The following is a 24,913-nucleotide window of genomic DNA, read 5'->3' on the forward strand; positions in this document are numbered from 1 at the left end:
GAAAACCTCAATAAACATCAGCGTTCTGTGTGAGAACAGCAGGACCTTTACTTCACTAGTTAAATACTTGCTTTAAACTTGATAAGTGCTGTGTGTTGGCATTGATTGTCTCAGGGGGAGAGAAAATCTCATGTGACACTGTTTTTCCTGGGATTTTGGTGGGTCTATTAACCCTGCTGTCATCCCGGAGCTGATAGATTTCATTACAGGCAAGTAATTTCTGGTTTGTGGGCTTTTTGGCTTATACAGCACCTCTAGCACATGGCTAGGTCAGTGCTTAAGCACCTGCTAATCTTTTAGATTCAGACTCTGGCCTCATGCTCAGGAACCTGGAGCTCTGCCTGGTTGGACCAGCAGGGACATAGGTGGGACCAAGGAGGGTTACTACCAACAGGAAAACCAGCTCCTCTGGAATTAGCCAGACAAATGTCAAACCCTTTGCAACACTCAGAGTGGAGAAAAACCTCTATTACACCATATTTCTGTGAACTGGTTGATGAGTGTGACTGTATCCACACCTATTTCTCTACCTGAATTTTTTTTTTTTTTGCCTGTTTCACGAGTTAGCTTCAGTGGCTCAGAAATCTCAGTCACACACTGCTTTGGAACTGGTACAGGTTTCATACCAAACTGGTATGTCTACTTCAAGTCAACAGGAAACTTTTAAATGAAAATGTCCAACTCCCCAAAGCTCCAGCACTCAGACTAGACCATCCTCTTTCTGGAAGGTGCATTAGGACCTTGAGAGAGCAGCCCCAGATCAGTAACGAGACAGGCAGATGTTTTGAAAATGGACCTTCTGCATCCACCTATGTTTATAGTCCTAAACCTATTTTCCTTCCAAATAGCCTCAGAGTAAAGGGTAATTCACATTTGAAGTGTAATACTTCACTCAACAAATATCCTAAAAGACCAAGTTGAACAATGGAGTATCAGAGGACTTTATAAATAATCTTTATTTGTGTAGGAATGCGATGTCCAGTTGTTTTTAGGACCGTCCTCACTGTCTGAATTACATCTACACCCCACGGCAGGTTAAGGTGTGAAAACCAAGAGTATTTTATCACATGCTGCACTGGCGCTGGGAAGTGCTGCAGCTGCTTTCCTTGTGTTAAGAAAACCCTGTGTTATGCCCGTGGATGGTAGTGTTAGTCTGGTAAGTGATAAACATTAACAAATACATGGGAACACAGGGGTGGGGAGAGTCAAACACTGGGTATTTGTAACTTACTCCCAGTGCCCAAAGCGGAACCCCCTGATTTATGGGAACCGCAACTCTTACCGACTGCAGCTTTACAGATCTGGGTTATTATTAGCTACAGAATTTGTCCTAGAAAATCATTGCTATAATCAGTGGAGTCAGATTGGGATTTTCCAATTTGGGTTTTCCAATTTTCAAATTTCCATATTTGGGGTTTATGGTATTTCCTTCAAACTGGCCTTCTGGCAGGAAGGAGTGAATTTTAGTAAATATCAAAAGTAAAAGAAAATGTGGTGCAGGGAAATAAAGACAGACAGAAGTTTTCCAAATTCGACACTTTCTAAGCAAACATTTTCCCTCTGACTCAAAACAGTTATTCCTTTTGAAGTGTCATTTGAATTTTGAGTTACTTAAATACAATATACATTAAAATGATTTTATAAAATCATCATGAAACTTCAAAATATGATCTGACCCAATTTGGTGGTGATTATTAATTCAATACTCTTTTACTTTGGACTTGGGCCAGGGAAAGCTTTTGCAATCTTAGGCTCTTATGGAGAGGGACAAACATCCTTGATTTCCGTGTACTCAGATGTTTCTAGATCTTCCTGCAGCTCCCCTGCAGCCAGCTATAGATACGTGGGGGTTGCCCCTGCTGATTCCTGTCTGAAGTGAGCTTGCCCAGGTACAAAGCTGAAGCAGAGACATGCTTGGCCTGTTCGTGTGCAAAGCAGTTGGCTCTTTCATCCGGCCGAAGGCTCTTAGGTAGCACACCTCCCTTTGGGTTTAAATTATGCAGCAGCCATCCTACCATCTGTCTGAAGGTGCCGCGCTGTTTCAGTTTCCCTCTTATCATATCTTCATTTCTAATTCGCTTGCTGGACACGGCACTTATCATCACACTTGGTTTAACTGGCAAAATTTATCAGAGTGCATCCCTTGTTGGTGCCTATTGGTTAATAAATACAATAATGTCCTAACGACACCAAGCTAATGCTTCTAAAAGGATTTATCCATATCTGCCAATTTAATTTTTTCAAAAAAGGTCTCTCAGTAGAAGCTCAGCAACTTCATTTCAAGGGCCAGGTGTCTGCTAGCAAAACCATTCACATCTTTTTTCTTCATCTTTCCTCTCACAGAAATTTGATCAAGAAAACCTGGCAATGGGAACAGGCTCCAGGTTTGATCGCATTGTGTCTGATCAGGAATACCATCGCTTTGGCACCGTAACACAAAAAAGGCAGGTAGTTTAAGGGTCTCAGTCTGCAATCCGGCTCCTATCAGCAGAAGACGGGATAAGAGCTGGTGGCCGCAACATGAGAGGTGTTGATCTGCTTTTCTGAAGAAAGGGGAATACTTCTGGTTTGCTTAAAACCAAAGCCAGAAGAGGCAGCAAGAATGAAGGTAACAGCTGAGGTTGAAAAGCAGGAGGAAGGAATGCAGATGTGAGTGTCTTTCAGCCCAGTCACTGAGTCACCACCCACAGCCTCTGGGACAAGCCACCCCCTGGCATGACCCTGCCAGGAGCTGCTGGACAGAAAGGCAGGAGCAGCGTGGCACCAGGCATCCCCAGTGCCTGCAGGAGGCAGCCCTCAGGCAGGGAAAAACAGCTCCAAGGGCAAGAACTTTGGGCCTCTCAGCTCCATGAACACCCAGGCTATGGTCTGCCCATCAAGCCAAAGGTATGTATAACAGCAGGAAAGATGTATAATATCTGGGAGACTGATACCGCGAGGGCTTAATGGCCCTACTGGTTGCCTTCCTACCCCCTGCGCTGCATACAGGCAACCCAAAGCCTCTGGCATGTGCTTCCTCTGCCCCCATGAACAGACCAGACGCGTGTCATCCCTCCTCCACATCCTCCTCCCACTTTGCTCCTGATGTGGGATGCTACAATCTAATTGCTAAGTGCCAGCCATGCTGCAGCTTCTCCCTCCCCACTTCAGTAAGCCATTTACTTATTTCCTAGGCTAAGAGACCAGTGCCATGATTACACCTCTTTCATAGGAATAAATTTTGTGTTAGTGCTTTCCAGCACCAGCACCTTGGTGGCTGACACACAGACCTTTCCAGCAGCAGGACTCAGCCCTGGCTGGCAGCTCACTAGCTTGTTTTGAAACAGGGATGAGGTTGAAGCCACCTGTAGTATCGTAGCAACCCTCCCTAGTGGCTCTCCTCTTCCAGTTCAAACCAAAGCCACCTCACCCACTGAGCAGCTAGGTAGAAAACTGTTCATCAGATCAAAATCAGGCTGAAAGCACTCCAAAACTATTTACTCAGGTGATTTGCAGCAGTGAATTTAGCTCACAGGTAATGCTGCTCTTGTTCTGCCAGGTGCTTTGGTGCTATGCACTTTACGGTGGCTGGGGGTAGGTCGTTTGCTTCTCACAGTCTTGGCTCCCTGAGGCCCAGTGTGCTCCGGCTCTGATTTGCAAGCAGGACCAGCAGCATCCCTGGGGTACTCAGCAGCTCATTGCTGCCTTCAAGCATGGGGGCAACTGTGCCACTTGCACATCAATGCTTTAAGGCAAATCCAAACCAGTAGCAGTTCAGGCAGGGCTGTAAGCTGACAATTCAGGAACTAATGATAAAGCAGCCCAGAGGCACGTGTGTGATCTGAGTTCTGCTGTTTCGATACATCTTTGTGTCCAGAGCTAAGACTTTACCATCCCTGCTGTAGTAGCCCCACGGGAGCTAAATCTTCACTCTGGCAATTTTCTGGAGACATCTCTGGGCTTCAGAGCCTCCTTCCCCACTTGATTTCTGTTCCACGGGGTGCCTGCATACAGCAGCGCTGCAGGTACTGCACCTGCCCTGTGCTTGCCCTCCCAGCTCCCGTGATGTAGCTGTCTGTCCCTGAATGCACCCAGCCCAGGTTCACAAAGCCCATCTTGCCTTCCCCGGAGCCTGACGCCTGCTTTCACCTGGGGACCAGGTGATGAACAGCATCCCTGGGCTCAGTGCCAGGGGCTGCTTGGGTGTTGCCCCGTGCAGCTCAGAAATGCAGAAAAACTGGGAGGAGGGGAACCCAATGTCAGGAGGTCATCTGGTCCAAACCCTTGCTCCATACTTTAGTAGTAACTGTCTCGTTAATCTAAATTCTGCTCTGTAGAGCAGGCAAAACTATCTTGAAACCCATTTTAATTTCAAATTGTATTAAGGCCTGTTATTAGAAATAGTTTAGCATTATTTGGAGGACTGGCCGTTTCAGATTACTTAATTGTGGAGAAAACTAGTTTTTATTTAAAGCAATGTCAGCTTTTGCTTTGTGGAAATGTTTGTCATAGGTACGCTGTTTTGTAACACACAAGTAACATGCTGTAATCATGGGAATTGTAAAAAACAGGGCTGGAAGGCATCTCAAAAGGGCTCGTGTCCAACCCCTGCTCAGGTAGGATTATCTCTATCTAAACCATTCCAGATTATCATCTAACCTGCTTCCCAAAACCTCTGGTGACCTTCCCATGCGGTTTACTCCACCCTGTAACAGCCTTGCAAGTCAAAGGTGCTTTTCTAAATGAAAGCCCAAATTTCCCTTCTTTATTCACGCTCATTAAGAACTTGTTAAGCAATCCTTTGCCAGCAATAATTCAGGCAAAACTTCCTCCTGCCTGAAGGTAGGTATGAAACTTGCTTTGCAACATGTAAGCAGCTTGTCTGCAGGCTGCCGTTTTGGGTTTTTTAACTAAAATTTTCAGTTTCACACCTCTGTTGGCTTGCATTAGCTTTGCAATCGTCTCCCTTGGCGTCAAACGATGTAGGACGCTCCCATCCCCGCCTGCTCCTCCTGCCCGTGGTTACCCATTCCTTCAGGCCGTGAGGTCTCTAATCGGGGTCGGTGCGACCCCCCGAGAGCCGAGCCGTGCCGTGCCAAGAATCGACATGCACCGTCTTGGTCTGTCGCAGCATGACAACAGGTAAAATCGTGATGGAGAGCGCGGATCGGACCGTGGGGTAGCAGAGAAATTCCTGGAGGTAGAGAGGAGAGGGCGAGGGGGAAAAGCCTCCCAGCAGTTTAAAACGGTGTGCGATGAACTTCAGCCCCCGAAGGCAGCAGCGGCCTTGCGGGGCAGGAGCCGTTTCCCGGCTCCGTCGGGGGCTGCTGCGGGGCGCGGGGGCGGCTCGGGCAGCACCGGAGGCCCCGAGCCTCCGGCGGGTACCGGCCGCGTCCCCTGCCGGGTCTCCCCGGGCCCATGCAGCGGCCCCGGGAGGGAGCGGCCGGGGCCCGGCCGGAGGCGGGACCGGCGGGGAGGGCGGGGGCCGTCGGTAGTGCCCGGGGCGGCGGGAGGGGGCCGCGCTTCTCGGTGAGCGCGGAGCGGCCGTCCCGGAGGTGAGCCGGGGTGCCGAGCTCGGGGGAGGGCGGCGCAGCGAGGGGGACGCGGGTATGGGGTTGCCCGTGGGCCGGGGCTGGGTGGCTTCGCCCTCCCGTCCCCGCCCGGGGGAAGGGGCACCTTTCCACGGGGAGCTTTCCCGAGGGCACAGCGCGGTGCCGGCCGCCCTGCGGGCAGCCCCTCGGTGTGGGCCGGAGCCGACCTGCCCCGCGGGACGGCGGCTCCGCTCGCCTCGCCGGCAGCGGGGGGCGGACGGGACCCGCCAGGCAGCCCCCAGCCGGGACCCGCCGGCAGCTCCCAGCTGGCTCCGTGCGGCTGCCGGTGCCCGCTCGCAGCTCCGCGGACAGCGGTTCCTGCGCTGCAGGCAGGCGGGGAGGTGTCCCGCACCGGCGGTGGCAAGGCGCTTCGGCCGAGGTGTGCGACGGGGGCGGCTCTGGGGGGTTCCTGCCGTGCGGGGGAGCAGCGCAGCGCGGGGAGCGGAGCTGCCCCTACAGCGCCCGCACCGGGGGGCTTCGTCCCCTTGAGGAGGACCAGTCGAAGGCTGAAACTGTGGGTCCGGGTGAAGGGCAGCAGCGCAGCGGGAGGACGAAGAGGGAAAGGGGTCGGGTGGGATGGAGAAGAATGGAATTCTTCTGTGCGAGCGGCGGCGGGCTGGCCGGGGCGAGAGGATGGATGCAGCAGGGGGTGCCGCTGGCCGCGGTGTGCCCGGGCAGGCCTGGCCCGAGCGCTGGCGTCCGGCTGGGAGAGAGGGCTGGGGGACAAGGGGGACACTTGCAACCGAGCTGTAGAAACACTACTGCGGCAAGAGGGGGAAGAAAGCCCCTACGAAAGAGGCGTAAGAAAATACATGACTCTTGTAACTGTAGTAACCTAGAACTCAATAATGCTGCTGAAAGAAGGCGTGTTTAGAAGCTTTGGCTAAGAATGAACTATTCTGGTTAAACTAACATGATGTTTCCAAATGTGTGAGAGGTTGCTCAGAATAGACTGGATGTTTCTTAACCCTGAAGAAACCTTGTCTAGGGTCTGCTGAGCTCTGAGGGTTCTGCACAGTTATTCACGGTGTTTTGCTGTGGAAGTCAGAGGAGCGAATCACACAGAACTTGAATTCCTTTTTTTGGTTCCTGGGCAATTCCAGGAGCACCTCGAGGCACAGGCTCTGCAGGAGGAAGCACTGACTGGGGAGCCATATGTCAAGGCTCCTCTCTTGTTCGCATGCTCCTCACTTGGTAACACACAAATGGCAGTCATTCTTGAGGGCTGGAGGGTGTGATGTTGGGTGAATAGCAATCTGCCTGCCAGGAATTAGTTTTAGGTGTGTCGTTCCGGGTAGCAGCTGGTAGCTATACGTTTTTTTCCTTCTCATAGGATTTCTACTGGTTCTCAAGGCATTGCCTGTCTCCATCTGACATCTGGCTCTAATGAAGCTTTTCCTGCTCAGGGCTATCATGGGGCCAAGTTCAGTAGCTGTGGACTGTGAAGGCCACCTCTGTTTGCAGTTTGGTGTTACCACAGAGCTGTTTGGTCATACTAAAAAGACCCAGCTTCCTGTCTGCTTGTTCTTACATCTCTGTGACAATATTTGTGCCTGTCTTACCCTGCAGCAGAGCAAAACCAGTTCCAGGAGCTAAACAAGTGTGAAAATCAAGTCCTGCAGCAGAATGGGCTTTTTGGTGCTTTCGCTTTCGGGGCTCGTCATTGCAGCTCAGAAGACCATCAAGGAAGAGCCTGAGGAGGAAGGGAGCGGGGCCATTTGCATTTGCAACAATCAGTCATGGCCTTGCTTTTATTGTGTCATCAGTGGGTACTTTGGCACAAGGTACTTATGAGTAATTCTACTTCCATCTTACTTTCATTGCATTTGTTTGGTCATTGGTTATAGAAAGAAGCCACTATCTGCCAGCTGCAGTTACCATATAAAACCACAGAGATGTGCCTTTCCCATAGACAGGGAGACCAGGTGAGCAGTGAATAGGGGCTGGATATGTCTTGCTGTCAGCACTGTTGTGGGTTGGATCAAGTTCCAGTATGTGAAGGCAGGAGAGACTGAGGACACCCCTCTTGTCTTTTCTGGCAGTTCCACAGTAAAGCAACATAGCTGTACTACCATTTAGCTCCGTAAGTGCTGCGATTCCCATGCTTGTTAAAAGCTTGGGATGTGTCTTCTGGCTTTGAGATCCCTTTCTTTGCTCTCATCTGGGATGGCTTGGTTTTTGTTTTTTTTGTTCCACAGGCACTCCTGACCAAACAAACACTTAAAACATGTCACATTGCTGAGTCTTTCAGATACCAGAACAAATTCATGGATCTTATTTCGGATGGTGCTTTCAGTAGGAAATGGGATGATATATTACCAACTCACTTCTTTGTTTATAACTCACATCTTTGTTTGTCTCTACTGGCTTTTACAATTATCTTAAACTGGGTCCGGGATCTCTTCCCAACAGTTTAAACGAGGTCTGGTGGAACTTCAGATTATGGCACTGTGAACCAACCGCTCCTCTGCAAGCAAAGGATTAAGTACAATCATGTTAGCATCTAGAATTTTCTGTTAAAAAGGAAAGTGTTCATACTCAATGTTTTTGTGTAAGTGCACAAAGCCTCCCATCTGTGCAATACGGATGGGTTAGTATCTCCCAGTCTTTAGTATGTTCAGCCTTGCAGTAGCTCTGTCAGATAGGAAAGCACTTCTATATTCACACAAGGAAGGTAGTGTTAGAGACAGAAAAACAACCCCTGAGATCTTTGAAGAAATTCAGATGTCAACTGCCTTATGATTTCAAGTCAGAGGTGAGAATTTATGCTTCAGTTTTAAGTGACCTGTTCCTTGGCCTGTAAGAAATCTGTTTCAGAGCAGCAAAATAAACAGAAAACCCCTGAATCCATGTGTAGCCTGCTGTTGGACCATCTTTCCTCTCCAGTATGACTCTGGGTTTTAAAATCCAAGAAGGAAGAGTGTAACCCAGATTAGAGGAAGGGGAAATTGATACATATTTGCCTTTTAGACTTCAAATGTTTAATCATTAGTACGCTCAGACAGAGTGTATCTCTTCCATCGTGAATGCTGCTGGGTGCCCAGACCCATACCACTCACCTCCCTGTAGAGGAGGACGGCATCTTCAGTGCCTTCTCTCTGTTTTGCAAGAGCTGCTGTGAAGTCCTTGCATGAGCTTGTAGGCGGTAGCAATACTGGTGATTAACAGGATTTGCTCACTTCCTGACGAGGCGTAGTTCTGGTTTCTGTGCTCTCGCAGTCTCCTCATATGTGCACGTCCTTCCAAAGAGCTGCTCCTTTTCTAGCCATGTGCCAGTATTTGCCTGAGCTGTGAGGGTTAAAATAGTGTTTAGACTTAAACTTTATACAGTTTCCAACCCTGTTATACAATGAGTGTGTGTGGCTTTCTACAAATATGCAGTAATAGAAAACTACTATTTGAAAGCTGTTGGTGGCAAAGAGCTGTATTAGTTTGCTAGCTGATTTACTGCTAGCATCTGTCCCTTTTGTCTGTCTTTTCCAGCAGCTTTCCAGAGCCGAATTCTGCCTCCTCCTGCTTTAAGTATAAATGAAGGGTCTATGTGGTCTGTTTCTTGAAAGTTATAAGCTGTCAGGTACAAAACTGGCTCCTTTCAGTTAAAGAAGACCCAAATGCTAAGCTCTGCTAAAAGCTCCACCCCATGCAATGCTACAGGCTTGGGGAAGAGCGGCTGGGAAGCTGCCTGGCAGAAAAGGACCTGGGGGTGCTGGCTGACAGCCCAGCCGGCTGTGTGCCCAGGTGGCCAACAACATCCTGGCTTGTATCAGAAATGGTGTGGGCAGCAGGACTAGGGGAGTGATTGTCCCCCTGTGCTCAGCACTGGTGAGGCCACATCTTGAAAAATGTGAGGCACTGGAGCATGTCCAGAGAGGGGCAACGGAGCTGGTGAAGGGTCTGGAGCACAAGTCTTGTGAGGCGCAGCCGAGGGAACTGGGGGTGTTTAGTCTGGAGAGGAGGAGGCTCAGGGGAGGCCTCACCTTACTGCCTCTACAGCTCCCTGAAAGGAGGCTGTAGCGAGGTGGGTGTCAGGCTCTTCTCCCAAGGAACAAGCCATAGGACAAGGGGAAACAGCCTCAAGTTGCTCCATTGGAGGTTTGGTTTAGGTATTCGGAAAAATTTCTTCAGCGAAAGGGTTGTCAGGCATTGGAACAGGCTTCCCAGGGAGGTGGTTGAGTCACCATCCCTGGAGGTATTTAAGAGGCCTGTAGATGTGGCGCGTAGGGACATGGTTTAGTGGTGGACTTGGCAGTGCTGGGTTAATGGTTGGACTCAATGATCTTAAAGGTCTTTTCCAACATAAATGATTCTATGATTTTATTTTGGGTGGAAAGAGAGATACCAGTCTGACTATGCGCTGTAGCTGGGTTCCTGATTTTGCCAGTCTTTTTCTACCCAGATGTATCTGTAAATGCTCTTGCTCCCCTTTGTACCCTACAGTGACCCTGGCATCTTTTCTCACCCCACCACGCTTGTTGCGTTGCTTGGTGCTCCCACCGGGATGAAACCCTTCACCACTTCACCCCCCAGGGCCCTTGGTTTGACACAGTGGAGCCCAGCACCCTGACACTATATGGTGTTACCCCAGCCGCACACTGGGGAGCTATGGGGGGCACTGGGGAATGAGGAGGCTGGGCAGGCCCTCCCTGACCCATGCCAGCCCCCATGAGCTGAGTGGAGTAGCCCTGGGGCACGGTGGGCTCAGCCAGGAGTCCCCCACAAGTCTCAGCCACGGCGGCAAGGCATCTCTGGGGTCAGTCTGTGGGACAGGGTCTAGATCATGCGATACAGACCCCGATATTGCAACCAGGCAGTCATTTGAGATCCTTGCAGAGTCTTATATTTAAATAAGCAGTCCAAAGACTAGCAACAGCTTTTCATAAATTTAAGAAAATTAATCTTCCTGGGGCTTGTTGGGTAACCTCAGGTGTCCTTGAGTGGGCAAGGGGTGTGGGGTGAGGAGCAGGTACCCACCAGAGGGCCCTGCCACCCCGCACCTTGGTGGCCTTGCCACAGAGGTGCTGTTCGCACCTGTGGAACTCTCTGGAAGGCTTTGAGAAAGCTGCAAGTCAGCAATGACGCTTCCCCTTCAGCTCTGTATTTGTCTGAGCAGCTCAGCCCTACGTTCATTTGAGCAGGCAGTCACAATTTCAATATTAGAAATCTCTGCTCTCGATCAGGTAGCTAAATTCTGTGTGTGAATGTTGTATGGAGCATGAATATCATTGAATTTTACAGGAACACATTCAGGGGGTTACATGTGATCCTGATATGCACTGGTTGATCCAAATGCAAACAGCATATTATCATGAAGTGTGCACAAGTGAATAAAATCAAATACGTTATCTCTTGGTGTTTCATATGTACAGTATTAGTATCAGAGGAAGCCTTAATAAGCAAGAAACTTTAACTTGGGTGAATGTTGTGTAAAAAAGCATTTAAAATGTGTTAACTATGGTACGTGGTGTACCCTTTGGAAAGGCCACTATGTTTCCCCCTTAGGATGCAATTGTGTGAATGGCTTCATACAAACTGACCTGCATCTGCTTCCATACAAACTGACCTGCATCTGCTTCCATACAATCAGTAGCATGGGGGCAGAACAAAAAAGCATGGCTCCAAACGGGAGTCCTTTGTCCACCTTTCTGCTGCAGGCTGCCTTATTCGAAGTATTTCCAGAGGACCACCCTTGACCATAACTCTCCACAGCACATAGGAAGTGACACTCTGAATTGTTATTATCTACTGTTCTTGGCAAATGTGCTAAACCTGAAAGAGTGAAGGGATAAAAGCATAAGGGACAGTGCAGAGCAGTGTTGTATATGGCCTTTGGACTGAAAGACACTATATATTTTGACAGTTTGCGAGTTTGCGTAGTCTGTAGATCTGGGGTGTTTGCTTGATTTGTTCTTGATGAAAGCTGTGCAAGCTTTAATTTTCCATTGTGCTTGAAAGGAAGGAAATGTGTATCTGTAGCTGCTCTGAAACACAGTAACTAGGAACTGATTTATGTAAACTTTCAGCAACTTTTTTTTTGTTTGCTTTTGGTTATACTTAAAGGTGCCTTAACACCAAGTGTATTTGATGGGAATTAATGGCCATTAGTTATTCTAAATTACCTTAATTCTACATTCAAGCTTAACATATTTAATTTAGATGGACCAAGTGTTACTTAAAAGACTACTTTGACAATTCTCCTTTGATATAAGATTTTGTGTATTTTCTTGTGACTTATGTTTCCAGCCTCTTTTAGAGGAAGAGCTATAGGTGCACCTCCCAAAAAAACCTGTCATGGCTTTCCAAGAAAAACAAAAGCGAGGGCTAAAACCTGTTAGCAGAGACCAATGGAATTATGGATTTGACCTCCATGAAACAGCAGTAAAAAGACTCTGGATCTTTTCCAATGTTAATCTGGGAAAACACCTTGGACTCAGTATTAGGGAGCACATTTAAAAAGCATTTAAAACCAGCAGTCTACCTGACCCACGTAGGAATGCTCTGAACTTCTATTATGTCACCTTCAGTGAATTGCAGCCCTGTCTGTCTTGTGGAAAGTCTTGAATGACATGCTCTGTGTGTTGCTTCAGCCAGGGTTAACTAAACATTGGGGCTGAAACAGGAGGAGGTATCTAGCAGCATATGAAGGCCACTTCATGGGACAGATGATGTTATTGATGCTGGGATGTGGCACGCCATCCTGCACAGAAAGTACTATAAAAGGACTTTAAAAAACCAGTTTATTCCTTGGTGTGTGCACCCCAGTAAATGAACTCAATGGATCTGTGCCCTGCCCCATGGGGAAACTGAAGCCTGTGGGAGTACCTGGCTCTTGACTCTCACTGCTGTGGTAGCCCTTTGCTGCAAAGTCACCTCTGCGTTGTCCTAGCAAAGTCTTAAAGTGCCTCTGCCTGACAGGGTCAGGAAGCTCCCTTGTTCAGAGCCTATTAATGTTTGCTTTTTTAGACACAGAGCACCTCTGAAGTAAAAACCTGACTGAGTTTTAAGCAAATGCAACTGCCTGTTTGTGTGGAGGTAATTTCTGTGCTTGTGGTCATTCTCTTGCTTTGTTTCATCAATTGAAATTGCTAGATGAGACTTCAGAGGTATATCGCCATCAGCTGTCTTGTAGCTTCAGATAAGACTTCAGCAGATGTGATAGGAAGAAACGGAGCTTTTGCTCTAGCTCTAGAGGTGCTTGCACTGCCCTGGATGAGCCTGTGGTTTCCCAGGTGCTTTGAATGTTGTTGCTAAAACAGCTGTTGTGATCTGCTGCACCTGTTTACTGCCTCAGATATTCCTCTCCTGTTCAGCTGCTGAGTATCTTTAAAGAAATCAAACTGGGACATTGCTATTTCCTTGCTGTTTGTAAGGGAGAAGTGTTGAGGGAGCAGTAGCACTCTCTTTACTGCTCTCCCTCAGATTTCTGCTTCAACGGAGGTGTTCTGTGGAAGGTAAAACATCAGAAAAGCTTCATATTTATGTTGTAGGTGAAATTTTCTGCCTCGGGTACTGGAGGGCATCCCTCTTCTGTTGGAGTCTTCTCCTGAGGTTGGTTTAGCTGCAAGACAAAGCCTTGCTTTGTGCAGAAGGATGTACAGGTGGGTGGCAGTGCTGGGACATCCTTACCTTCCTGCTTAACTGGTAGAGAGTCATTTGGCATGTGCTAAGGAGACATTTAGGGTAAGGTGTTGACAGTCTTGAGCAAATTATAAAATTAGTTCTCTCAATAAGTCATTGGCAAGCCCTTTGCATTGCAAGTAGATAAATGATGACGTGTCACTTACAGTTGCTCATTTTCTTTGTTTAAAGAATTGTACAGGTAACTTTTGGAAGCAGATGTTACCACAAAGGGAAATAAATACATTAGCCATTTAGGAGGTTGGTAACCTTGACCACCTAATGTGTTTTATAACCAGTTTTGTTTGGACTGGGTGGTGAAGAACTATTCAGCAGCTGGTAATCCAACATGCAAATCTAGATTTCACCCTCACAGGGGAAAAAAAAAATCCTAGAGACTTATCTAAATTTAAACATTACAAGGCACTCTGTATTAGGTGTAACTGGCAGGGTTTGGGGGGCCGTGGACTGCAGACGTGACCTGAGCGAAAAGGGGCTGTGAGCTGCTCTGTGCCAGTTCCAGCTGGTCCCAGCCAACTCCAGAACAGATGAAAACAGCCTATTGCACAGCAAAACTGCAACCATTCAGAGCAGCACACGGTGCCTCTGCTTGAACGTATTTAAGAAAGGGTAGAAGCTGTTAGGTACAGGAGTCACAGAAAGGAGACATGGGAGGAGGCACAAAGGGCACACGTGAGGGGACATGTGAGAATGCAAGAAAAGGAGACGTGAGGAGTCAAAAAAAAACATGAAAAGGTGACATGGGGCAGGAGGCACAAAAAGGACATGTGTGAGGACAAAAGGAGACAGGAGGGGATGTGAGAGAAGATACAAGAGGACATGCAAAAGGAGATGCAAGGAGATCCGTAAGAAGACATGTCTGGAGTAAAGATGGGAAGAAGTGGAGGAGACATGTGGAAGGGGACATTGTTGCGTACGTGGCTGGAGATGCTCTTTTGGAAGGAGGTGCTCTGTGCTAGAGGAGGTACCCTTGAGGAACTGCAGTCCATGCTGGGGCAGGGAAATCCCAGAGGATCTGAGGCCTGTGGAGGACCCATGATGGGACAGGGACACCCCTGAGGGACTGTGGCCCATTGAGAACCTGTGCCAGGGCAGGTACGCGCTGAGGGACTACAGGCTGTGGAAGACCCATGCTGGAGCAGAGGAGCATTAAGAAGCAAGGAGCAGTGGAGGAAAAGTGAGGTGCAAGGAGAGCCAAAAGAAACTGTTACTGTGCTGCCTGTTGCCTCACCGAAAGAATTGGGACAGACTGAGTGTAACCCACAGTAAAAATAAGGGAAGTTGAGACTAGAAAGGGGGGAGGAGGGGTGCTGGACTTAAGTTGGGCCAGGGGAAAGAGGAGGAAAGGTGTTTCCCAAAGTGTTTGTTTAACGGTTGGTTGGTTGTCTTCTTTTTTTTTTTTTTCCTTTTCCCTCAGTATTTGGATCAGTAATTAAAAGTTTATGTTAAATTGCAATAAATTAAGTAAATTTCCCAAGTCAAGAACGTTTTGCCTGTGGCAAAATTGTGCTGGGATGTGAAGTGCATAGCGATGACATGGCCCATGTCATGGCCCACAAACCCCATGTGGATGTAATTCGGGTAGAGCTTCCCCTCTCCGTGTGTGAGGCTGGCATACCCCTGTATCACTGCATCAGCACTTTGGCATTTTCCCAAGTACAGCTTTCTAGAGAACCACCAGCACCAGCCAGTTCCAGGAGTTCGTGAGTGGTGATCTTTGAACAAGTTATAGAATCATAAAATCATTTAGATTGGAAAAGACCTTTAAAATCATCAAGTCCAACGGTTAACCCAGGACTGCCAAGTTCACCACTAAACCATACCTCTAAGCACCACATCTACATGTTTTTTAAACGCTTCCAGGGATGGTGATTCCACCACTTCCCTAGGCAGCCTGTTATAGAAAGTTGTGTAGGCAAAATCCATAGAATAGATGCAGTTTTATTTGCAAATCCTTATATTTAGGCTGTAAAAGATTCACTGCGGGGCAGAGCTGGAGTAAACTTTTGCTGATGATGTGTTCTTTGTGCAGGGTGGAGTTGCATAGCCAGGTCTTTTCCCCCACCCTCAAACTCTTTGGTGGTGCACTCTTCTTCCAAACACAAGTGGAGCGATAGGGAGAAAAGGGAGAGAACAGAGGGAGGGGAGACAGCAGGGTCCTGCTGTTTCTTGCAGCTATATGGAAAGAAAGTGTGTGTTACCCTCTTAGAATCTGAAAGCAAACAGAGGGTATGGTGGAGGGGAAGGGCAGCTCACCATGACATGGCCATTCCCAGGCGCACCAGTGCCGGGTGCTACCAGCTGGATGATGTGTCATTGTCTACAGGTGGAGTGGAAATGCTCTAAAGCAGTCTTTCCAAGAGACTAAAGATGTGTTGAAAAAAAATCGTAGGATAATACAGCTTTTGTTCATATCAAGGAAAAAACCCAAGAGAGAAAAAAACCCTCAGTGGTGATTTTTATTATTATTTTTTTTTCAACTGAAGGATGATTCATCTGAAATGGAAAATTCTGTTCTGTTGTTGAGCTGCCCCATAGCCATCTGTAGCAGGCACAATGTAGTTCTCTATTACATTCTGCACATTTTTGGTTTGTCTCACAAAACTTCTGGGTTTACTGTTGGATTGTATTGTTTTTATTTCTTTTAAATTATGAAAACTTTTACCAAAAGGGAAATTTTGCATCTAAAATATTTTGCATCTTTTAGACACTTTTTTTTCCTTAAAGTATATTTTTTGTGAAGCCTTACTGGTTTTACCTTTATTAAGAGCCTGGCACCACTTTGACTACGCAGGCTTTGAGGAAGGCATTGGCACACTGATATGACAGCGCTCCTCAAACAGACTGCGCATTGACACACCTTATTTCAGGCTGTTCAAAACTGTTTGACTTTCTGAGAGATAAACCCAGCTGTACTCTTCCATCTGCTGCAACATATCTCTTTATGGTTAAATCTGCACTTTGGGCTGTAGGGATCTAAACTTGGGGGCTGGCCAGAACAGTCACACTAGGCTTGTAAAGGCAGAACTAGCACTGTGCACCCTAGGTCAAGTGCCTGACAGGAGAGTTTATAGGTGTCCTCTTAGACCTGAGCATACTTCTAGAGCAGGTCTGGCTCTGTAGGTAGAATAGGTGGGAAAAGAGGACAAGGTATCTTTTAAAGATTAATCCTGTACTGAAGGCTTAACAGTTGTAATGTTCAATTCTCTTTCACAAAGTGTGGTTTTAAATGGTGAAAGAAGGGGAAAATATGTTGAGTTTTTAGTTTTCCTTTCAGTGAAGTGTTAAGTACTTTAAATTTAGAGGCTTAAATATAAAATTCAGAGCATGGGCAAGAATGGAAGTGTGTGTAAAGGAACACAATAAACACTTCCATGTTGTGGAGCTTTGTAGCAAATACGGGACACAGGGTGGTTATCAAGGAATACATGGAAGGGAAACAAGTACCATTCTGTGATTCTGGGAGCTGAGACCTCTTGACAGGAACAGATGATAGCGCTGGGGTTTTAGATGAGTTCTCTGTTTTGGGGAAGGCTGGCAGGTGATTCTCCTCTGGGGAAATGAAACAGCTGAAACGCAGCTGTCCCCATCACTGTCAGGATCATTAGTACGGCAGCAAACTGGAGGACAAAAGAGAATCTAAAATGTTAGTATCTAGGATACTTCTTGTAGATGTCTGATTTGAAATGATGGATGGGTGAAGATAAGGAAATACAGCATTTATTTCATTTTACAAGTGGCAAGCACAGTACTCATCCAGGGAAGTAATGGTCAGCTTTGGTTTATGATAAACAAAGGGAGAAGTTTGATCATATTTAGTTTTTGAAGGAGAGTAACCTTTGCTAGAGGACAATATATCATACCACATCCAACAGCCAGAGGCAGGTGAGATAGCTGCTGCTCCGTGCCCAGGCAGTAGTGAGGCTGAAGATGTACTCAGCAGGCACACACACACAAAGCACACATACACACTACATATATATGTGGCTGGCCACACAGATCACAGGCAGACACTCGGAGCACCCACGTGAACATAGGCAGCACAAACAGCCTCATCCTGCTCCCCTCTCTAGCTGGACAGGATAGAAGTCCACAAATGAGTATAGATAGACATATGTACAAGGTGGATCCCTCCAGCACCTGGGCTTAGACTGGCCCCTGGATCCCAGTCTCCCCAGTTGCTGGCACCTGGACATACAAGTCCCCGAGGCCACAGCCCTACTCCAGTTGCTGGTATAAACCATCAGACACACAGAGTTAGCCAGGACTTTCCATGTCCTGTAGCCAGCTCCCCTGTGCTCTGGCCCTTAGAGGCACACAGGTGCTCTCACACCCAGAGCTGGCCCTTAGGGACCCGCTCGCCCTCCTGGCTCCCAGGCCGCTTCTCATACTCCCAGGCTGGTCCACCTGATCTTTGCTAGCCTTCACACACTTGCGCACCCACGCTCACTCCAGTTGCTGGCACCATGGGCACGTGGACCCTCTGACCTGCAGTCTGACCCCAGCTGCTGTGTTCACACCCCAATACACGCATGCACACAGAATTGAAAGCCCTCATTCAGAAAAGAGTTGGAAAGTGATTTAATAAGAAGACAAGAGAGACTGCACTGATCAGGCACAGGGCATGGCCAGCCAAGTGTACAAACCAGCAAGCTATTTACCTGCATCTGGCCCTTGTTGTCTCCTTACACCTCTATTCTCCCACTCTTGTCCCTCCCAAAATCACCTAAACTCCTCCCTTGCCCCACCTTTGGTTCCTTTGCTAAATATCTCATAATAAGTCCTGTGCAATTCCAAGCTGTTCTTCCTCTGCACTCCATAATATGTCCCACTCCTAGGCAGTGAACCCCTTGGCACAAAGAGTGGTCTGGAGGGCTGCTTCTGGTGATGGGTTTCATGCCTGGACACTGGAACAACCCTGGGAGGGGCCCAGTCAAGGGGCTGGTTCCTCTGGAGTCCTTGATCGGGGATCCTGTCTGCCATTGTGCTCTTGTGCTCCTCTGGGCTTGAGCAGATGGGCCTTCGATGGGCTGATGGCCCCTGTGATGAACCTGGGAGCAGCCTGGCAAGGTATAATTGGGCTCCCTCTCCTGCCATGGTCCCTCAGCTTTGTGTGTGTGCAGATGAGCTTTGTCACATAACCTCACAACCCAAACATGGGTTGTGATTTCTAATGGGGCACTCTGGCAGCACGGAGAAGGCAGAACACCTTTTTTAAAGATGACCTAAAGGCACAATTCAAGCACGTCGGCATGAAGGAGAGTTCAGCATGTGGCTCTGCAATAGGGCTGTCCTGAGGCTTGTGGTCCACTGCCTTCCCTGTCAATGTCTTTTTCTTCTTTCCTCTCCTTCAGATCACGACGGCTATCTTGGGAGAGTAGGCTCTGATGGAAGCAAGAACGCACAGGATGCCCAACTGCCTGACAAAACTGACCAGGGTGGTGCTGAGCCACAAGATCAGGGCTCTGTTTATCCTTCTCTTTAAGTTCATGTCCTTTGCCTCCATCATGTTTTACTGGAGAATCACGGAGGACCCTAAAGGCACAGGCCAGGTCTACAGCTTGCCTGTTGAAATCCACTGTGCTCACCTTGTGCCTTCTCCACCCCATGCCATTGCTGATGGGCCCCCTCCTTCCCCAGGGGATGTGTTTTTTGTGGAGACCTCGGAGCGAACTAGCCCAAGTTACCTGTTCACGTGCTCTGTGGAGTCAGCGGCGCGGACACACCCTGGGACAAGGGTCGTGGTGCTCATGAAAGGCTTGGCAAATGGTAACGCCTCGTTACCCAACCACTGGGGTTTCTCCTTGCTGAGCTGCTTCCCTAACGTGGAAATCCGGCCCCTGGACTTGACAGAGCTTTTCTCTGGAACACCTCTGGCAGAGTGGTACTTGCAGGCTCAGCAGCGCTGGGAGCCTTATTTCTTACCTATCCTGTCTGATGCCTGTAGAATTGCCATCATGTGGAAATTTGGTGGCATCTACTTGGACACAGACTTCATTGTGCTTAAGAACTTAAAGAACCTCACCAATGTGCTTGGTATCCAGTCCAAGTATGTACTGAACGGGGCCTTTCTGTCCTTTAAGCCCAAGCATGAGTTCATTGAGCTTTGCATGAAGGACTTTGTGGAGAACTACAACAGCTGGATCTGGGGTCACCAGGGCCCACAGCTCCTAACGCGTGTCTTCAAGAAGTGGTGCTCCATTAGGAGTCTTCAGAGCAGTACAAGCTGCAAAGGAGTGAGTGCTCTGCCCCGTGAGGCTTTCTATCCCATTCGGTGGCAGGACTGGAAGAAATACTTCGAAGTGGTCAACTCCTCGGAGCTTCACCATCTCTTTAATAACACCTACGCAGTGCATGTATGGAACAAACTGAGCCACGGGACAAGGCTAGAGATCACATCTCAGGTTTTGCTGGCTCAGCTGCATTCTCACTTCTGCCCTGCCACATATGATATCATGAAGAAAGAGTCTGAACAGCAGTGACTGAAGGGTCAGCTAAGAGAAGTCGCCTGGGAGCCCACAACTCTCCAGCTGCTCCATCACAAATGAACCTTCTTTTGAAGTTATGTGGTGAGAGCAGAGGATAAAAACCATTTGCGTGGTGTAGGTGTGCCAATGTCTCTGCAGCTCTTTGTCGACTTTAACTGCCTACCAGCAATATTTTGTTTCTCTGCAGGACCTTTCTTCTGCTCTGCTTGGTGAGGTAGAGAAATCTCAGCAGGAGAGTAAGTGATGGGCCACCTGTGGCAGCCTCCATCAGCCTTTCAGAGGAGTGAGGCACCCTTTGAAGTCTGTAAACCTGTAAGAGGACTTTGTAGAAATGCATACTTCATTGCTTGATTCTCAGGACTTCTGAAGTGCAATCCTCAAAGCAATGAAAGGATGAGAGAGCAAAGAAGAGGAACTGAGGAGGAAGTTAAGGATGTGCTAGAGGAGGTGTCCTGAGGAAAACGTAGAGGAAAACAGAGAAGAAAGGGCTACTTCCCACCCTCCATGCCCATTCCCTTCTCTTCTGAAGCCTTTGGTGGAGAAGACTTCCTCATGTCTGGTTTAAGAAGGGAGCAGGACACTGCAGTCTCTGTTTGATGTCACAGAGCTAAAGCTGTGAAAATTTGGTGTGCATCAGAACATGAGGATCTAAGGCCAGCTCGTCATTTAGAAGGAGCTCTTCTGCAGCAATGATTTATTTTACAGTAGTGGCAAATTAACATCCTGCGATGAACAGGAGAGCTCATCCAAATCACACCTTAAATTGCACAGGATGAGCTGAACTACCTTTTACACTGAGTTTTTCTCTGTGACCTAATGTCCATAACTGCCTCTATGACGCATGAGATCTTTCAGCACTTGCATGGATCCTAAAAGAAAGGCGTATTTCCAAGGTTACAAAGAGCTTGGTAGGGAATCTGTACCATCTAAATTCAAGTCCATTTATGAGTTATTTATGGTGGACCTCTTCAAGTAGCCTGGAGTACTCCTGCAATTCACTGTCCAGGAGTACAAATCTCTCCTGAGAGGTCTTGAAGAGGACAGAGGAAAGCTTTACTCTTTTCCCTGAGCATCTTCCTGAACTGCAGTGGAGACAGTTAACATCTCTTGCAAGGTGCTGTTGTACCTTTGAAGGTTCCCACCACAGGGGCAAGTTTGTTGGACAAACTGTGAGAGAAAACTCATCCCTTGCCTTGATGGCCAAAAGGACATATTTATGCTTTTACAGTTCTCATCGGAAAAGAGCGAAGAAAGAGCAGTGAGAAACAAGAATAAGGTCAAGGCTATCAACATTGTTACATCTGGGCCCCACCACACTCTAAAGGTGTGGCACATGAGCTTGGCACTACAATAGGGGTAATACAGATGAGCAGAGCATGGGCCATTCTCTCTCCTACACTAGCAAGAAAGAGATCATGGTCTCACTGTAAAATATTTTCTGTCTCCAGTGTGCTTCCTCTTCTTATGCCTAGGAACGGCAGTGGGGTAGTCCAGTGGTCCCTTTGATGACCATGAGCTGGTTGTATCTTTGATGTCACCAGGTCCCAAAGTGACAGCTCTTTCATGTGGTGCCTCCCACTAGTTCTCTGTTGTCTGCAACTAGATCTGCAGTTGTCTGAGGCCTCTTCTGTTTCCCAGGTTGACCATAAGCAATGTGACGTTTGCTCAGTTCAGCCAAGGCAATGGTCAAAAACATAAAAGTCTGTGCACGCAACATTTCTTTGTCTCAGGTTTAATTGTCTCTTCTTTGATGATGAAAATGAGGAAGACAAATTGCCCGTCATTTTTACAAAACAGTTCCCTGTCCATCAGGGAATATGGCCATGGGAGCTTAAGGAGGATGTGTACCTTTTGTTGTGGTTTATTTGGGGTTTTTTTGTTTTGTTTTGGTGGTTTTTTGTTATGCTGAGCTGTCTGGTGTTGCTCAGAGGCTAGTGCCGCTTTGATTAAAAGCTACCTGCCTGTGAGTTGGGCAGGGTGTGAGGTCTGTGCACAAGGAGCTACTCTGGAGTGAAGAAGATGCTGGAAACACCCCTCCAGTGGCTGGCACCACATGCGTGCGTGTATGTATGTAGTGCTGCCCATTTGTTCTGCCCAGCTTTATGGTACATCCTGGAGGCATTCAGGATTTTGAATGTCTACAGCTTTCCCAACATTGAACATCTTTAAGAACAAAGATTCTGTGGGGAAACAGCAGATCTTGCTGACTGCGTAAGCATTCTCCAACACACTAGGTGGTATAAACAAATGCTGCTTTCACTTCCCACTCTCACTGTCACTACTCTGTGGGGTTTTTTTCACTGCTTTCTCTAGAAGCAGCTACAAAATTGTCAGCCCTGGCCTAGTGTGTGGTCATTGAGGCATGCTTTCTTTTTCTACTGGTTCCTTCTGTTTTGGGCCATTTGGGCTAAACAACAGAAATCTTAGTGTGCTAGAAACCTCTACCAGAGATGGCAAAAGTGGTTGGTGATCATAAAGGCATAACGGGCACTCTGCTGTGGGAATATCATGAATGGATTATGGGAGTGTTTGGGACCCACTGCAATGAGTATCTGTGTTGACGTACCACTGCTTATTCTAAGAAAGTGCCTTTTTGGATAAGTTGAATGAGGTTTTTTTGTTGTTTCCCTTTGGTTTTTTCCCCTGTAGAGTCAACGTTCCAAGGTTTGATAAGGAGAGAATCAAACCAAAGCAGCCTTTGGCTTTTTTCCCTGTGTCTTGTGAAATAAAAATAAATACAGTTTTTACTATTACTTCTTTCTGCCAAGATGTTCCATTTTGTTCTGCAAGGCGTTTGTGGTAGTCTGAGCAATCTGTTAGTTATTATGCACAAAAACATTTTAAAGTTGTGTCCTGAAGTGGCTCACTAAAATTAGGAGTGTGAAATGAATATGAGCCAAGCTGAGCATAAGCACGTGTGGAAAGAAGACTCTGCGGACCATGTCATCTTTGGGACTTGAGTGGAGGGAACAGAGGAAAACACAATGTGTGGTGCTGATTCCTAATCCAACCAGGTATCGCCCCCTCATTCATGACCTGCAATCTATCTGAAGTAAGGCATTTTAGTCTCAGTCTGAAGGACTAGATGTTATGGAATAGGAAACTCTGTGAGAAACTGTGTTGCTTTTTCCCTAGGTGATGGGCTACAGCCTCCCACAGTAGTAACAGTGTCTGTGCTCTTGCAGACGTACAAGTGGAAAGCTTGTGCTGCAGCTATTTATTTTCCCACCTGCCTTTCAGAGCCTCATCAAAGACCCTGGAGTCCAGGGGAGCATTTTGAGAAGCTGTGAAAGGACTGGTGGGGTCTGGTGTGCGAAGGGGTTTTATTGTGACTCTGTGAGTCAAAAGCCAGGGAAACAGTTTTCCCTTGAGATGTAAAACAGTGGCCAGTGCTTTCTTCATTGCTGATATGCAGTCAAGGATGATGGAAAGTGGTGAAAAGGCACTAGCTGTTTCTTGCCCTGTCTCCTTTGTCTTTGAGCTCATGAAGGTTAGGTGGTACACAGGTGTGCAGTACATGAAGGAGAGAAGCCAGGAATGGGTGTTGGAGGTGCAGAATTGGAAGTGCAACAGAAGAGTAGTAAGGAAGGAGGAAGGATCAGCAGGGTAATCCTTGACCTGGTCTCCTGGCAAAAGACTGAATGATGACTACTTCATCTGTGCCGGCTGAGAGCTCTCCTACACCAGGAGCTCTTGTGCTGGGGGAATCTAGGATGCGCAGTAAGTAGTACTGCTCTGTAGGGCTCGTCTCCCTCCCATTCTTCTCCTCCCTCTTTCTTCTCCCTCCTCCCAAAATGTGTAGTCCAGGAAGGCTCTGGTGCAAAGTAGGTTAAGAGCCCTTCTTGGGCAAAAAGTGCAGTTACTTGCCTTAATCTTATATATGTTGGGAGCTGAGGTCTGCCTAGGGCTGGTTTGTCTTTAGCAGCAGAGAAGAGGAAAACCAAAGCTCTCCACATGCTCCGTTTGGATATGCCATTTGTGGACACGAGTACTCTGGTCTTTTACATGTACTTGAGGTTCATCTCTCTGAAATATTTGTGACCATTACCTGTGTGCACTTGGCTTGTGGTCTCTCTGGTGTTTTCTTTGCAACCATGCCCTGAACTCAGATGAATGAGCATAGTCCAGAAGGGAAAACTACAGGAGGAAGTTGCTTCAGGTGCACCTTGCCATTACAGCTCAAGCTGAGACCTTGCCTTTAAATTTGTGTATGATGGTGGAGCAAAATGGCAGCTGCACTGGCTCTGCAGTGCATTGGTAGAAGTACGAAAAGAAAGTACTCTTCACAAAGTGGAATCTATGTCCAGAGGGGAAATTAGGGAGGTGCACAACAGTTAAACATGAAAACACCATGAGGTTATAGAAAACATTGCTTGAAAAACAATTTCCGAAAGATATTGAAGCTGCCGATGCTGCTCTTCTTTTTTTCCAATTGTAGAAGGAACTGGAAGCCTGCTAGAGAGGCAGGTCAGTGGGAGCTGAGAGATTGAAAGGGAGTTCAGAGATCAGTTTGAAGCAAACCAAAATTAATTTCTGCATCTGGCTACAGGTAAGAAACTTGGGAATTTTCTCTACGCTGTAATCCCTCCTTGTGGGAGATGCATGCCCCTGTCTCTTTCACACATTATGTTCGTGGAATACATGTCAGGGCTGAATGAACACACAGGTGATGTGACCTGATGGGATGCATCCATCAGTGCTGTGGGAGTTGGCTGATGCTATTGTGAGACCACTCTTTGAAAGGTCATAGAGCTTGGGGGATGGGGAAGGGAACAAATGTTGTGCCTCTCTTGCTTATCTTATCAAGATGTGTGTCACATCCCACCGAGGAGGGAGGAGTGTGTTTTCACCAAAACACAATTTTGTGGAATGTTTTCATGAAAATGCCAGCAGGCCTAGTGCATGTTGTAACTCCTTTTTATTTCCAGGCATTTTTACTTGTTTAAGGGCAGTTAAGGTCTCTGGGGGAACACATACTGTCCCGTTGACTCCACCAAATGCCTAGGAATTTTACCTTGGAAGAGGGAAGCTGTACCTTTTCCGCTGGGATTTGGAGCCCTACATTTTCCAAATGACCAGTTATTTCAGTATGAGTTTGTCATACCGTAGTGACATCAGGGCTGCCAATCTATGTATCATCGATGCATTGACACATTTGCACCCCCTGGGCGGGGGGAACTGGGGTAGGCTCTTGTGCCATCACACAGTGAGCAAGGGATG

At 47.5% G+C, this 24,913-nt stretch overlaps 2 protein-coding genes across 4 annotated transcripts in view; both read left to right on the forward strand.

The window, feature by feature from the left end:
• The first annotated feature begins 5,096 nt into the window (after positions 1-5,096).
• The window catches only part of LOC308066033 (lactosylceramide 4-alpha-galactosyltransferase-like), a 33,969-nt gene continuing 14,152 nt past the window's right edge, over positions 5,097-24,913 (forward strand). Inside the window, exon 1 of one of the 2 annotated variants that reach the window (XM_080392841.1) lies at positions 5,097-5,121. In XM_080392841.1, coding sequence (XP_080248967.1) covers positions 5,112-5,121 — 10 coding nt within the window. In that variant the 5' untranslated portion in view covers positions 5,097-5,111. Of the gene's footprint in view, positions 5,122-5,382; positions 5,535-24,913 lie in introns of those variants that run through there. The other variant, XM_080392837.1, reaches the window with a different exon arrangement.
• Positions 5,464-22,446, forward strand: A4GALT (alpha 1,4-galactosyltransferase (P1PK blood group)). 2 transcript variants are annotated; one of them, XM_080392847.1, is made up of 2 exons: positions 5,464-5,534; positions 18,560-22,446. In XM_080392847.1, the coding sequence occupies exon 2, from the start codon at positions 18,593-18,595 to the stop codon at positions 19,685-19,687; it is 1,095 nt and encodes a 364-aa protein (XP_080248973.1). In that variant the 5' UTR covers positions 5,464-5,534; positions 18,560-18,592; the 3' UTR covers positions 19,688-22,446. The 2 variants fall into 2 exon arrangements, with proteins under 2 accessions (XP_080248973.1, XP_080248974.1); XM_080392848.1 differs by lacking the exon at positions 5,464-5,534 and adding an exon at positions 11,147-13,165.

Source organism: Falco punctatus, assembly GCF_963210335.1.
Source record: "Falco punctatus genome assembly, chromosome: 6".
In the NCBI taxonomy this organism is placed as follows: domain Eukaryota; kingdom Metazoa; phylum Chordata; class Aves; order Falconiformes; family Falconidae; genus Falco; species Falco punctatus.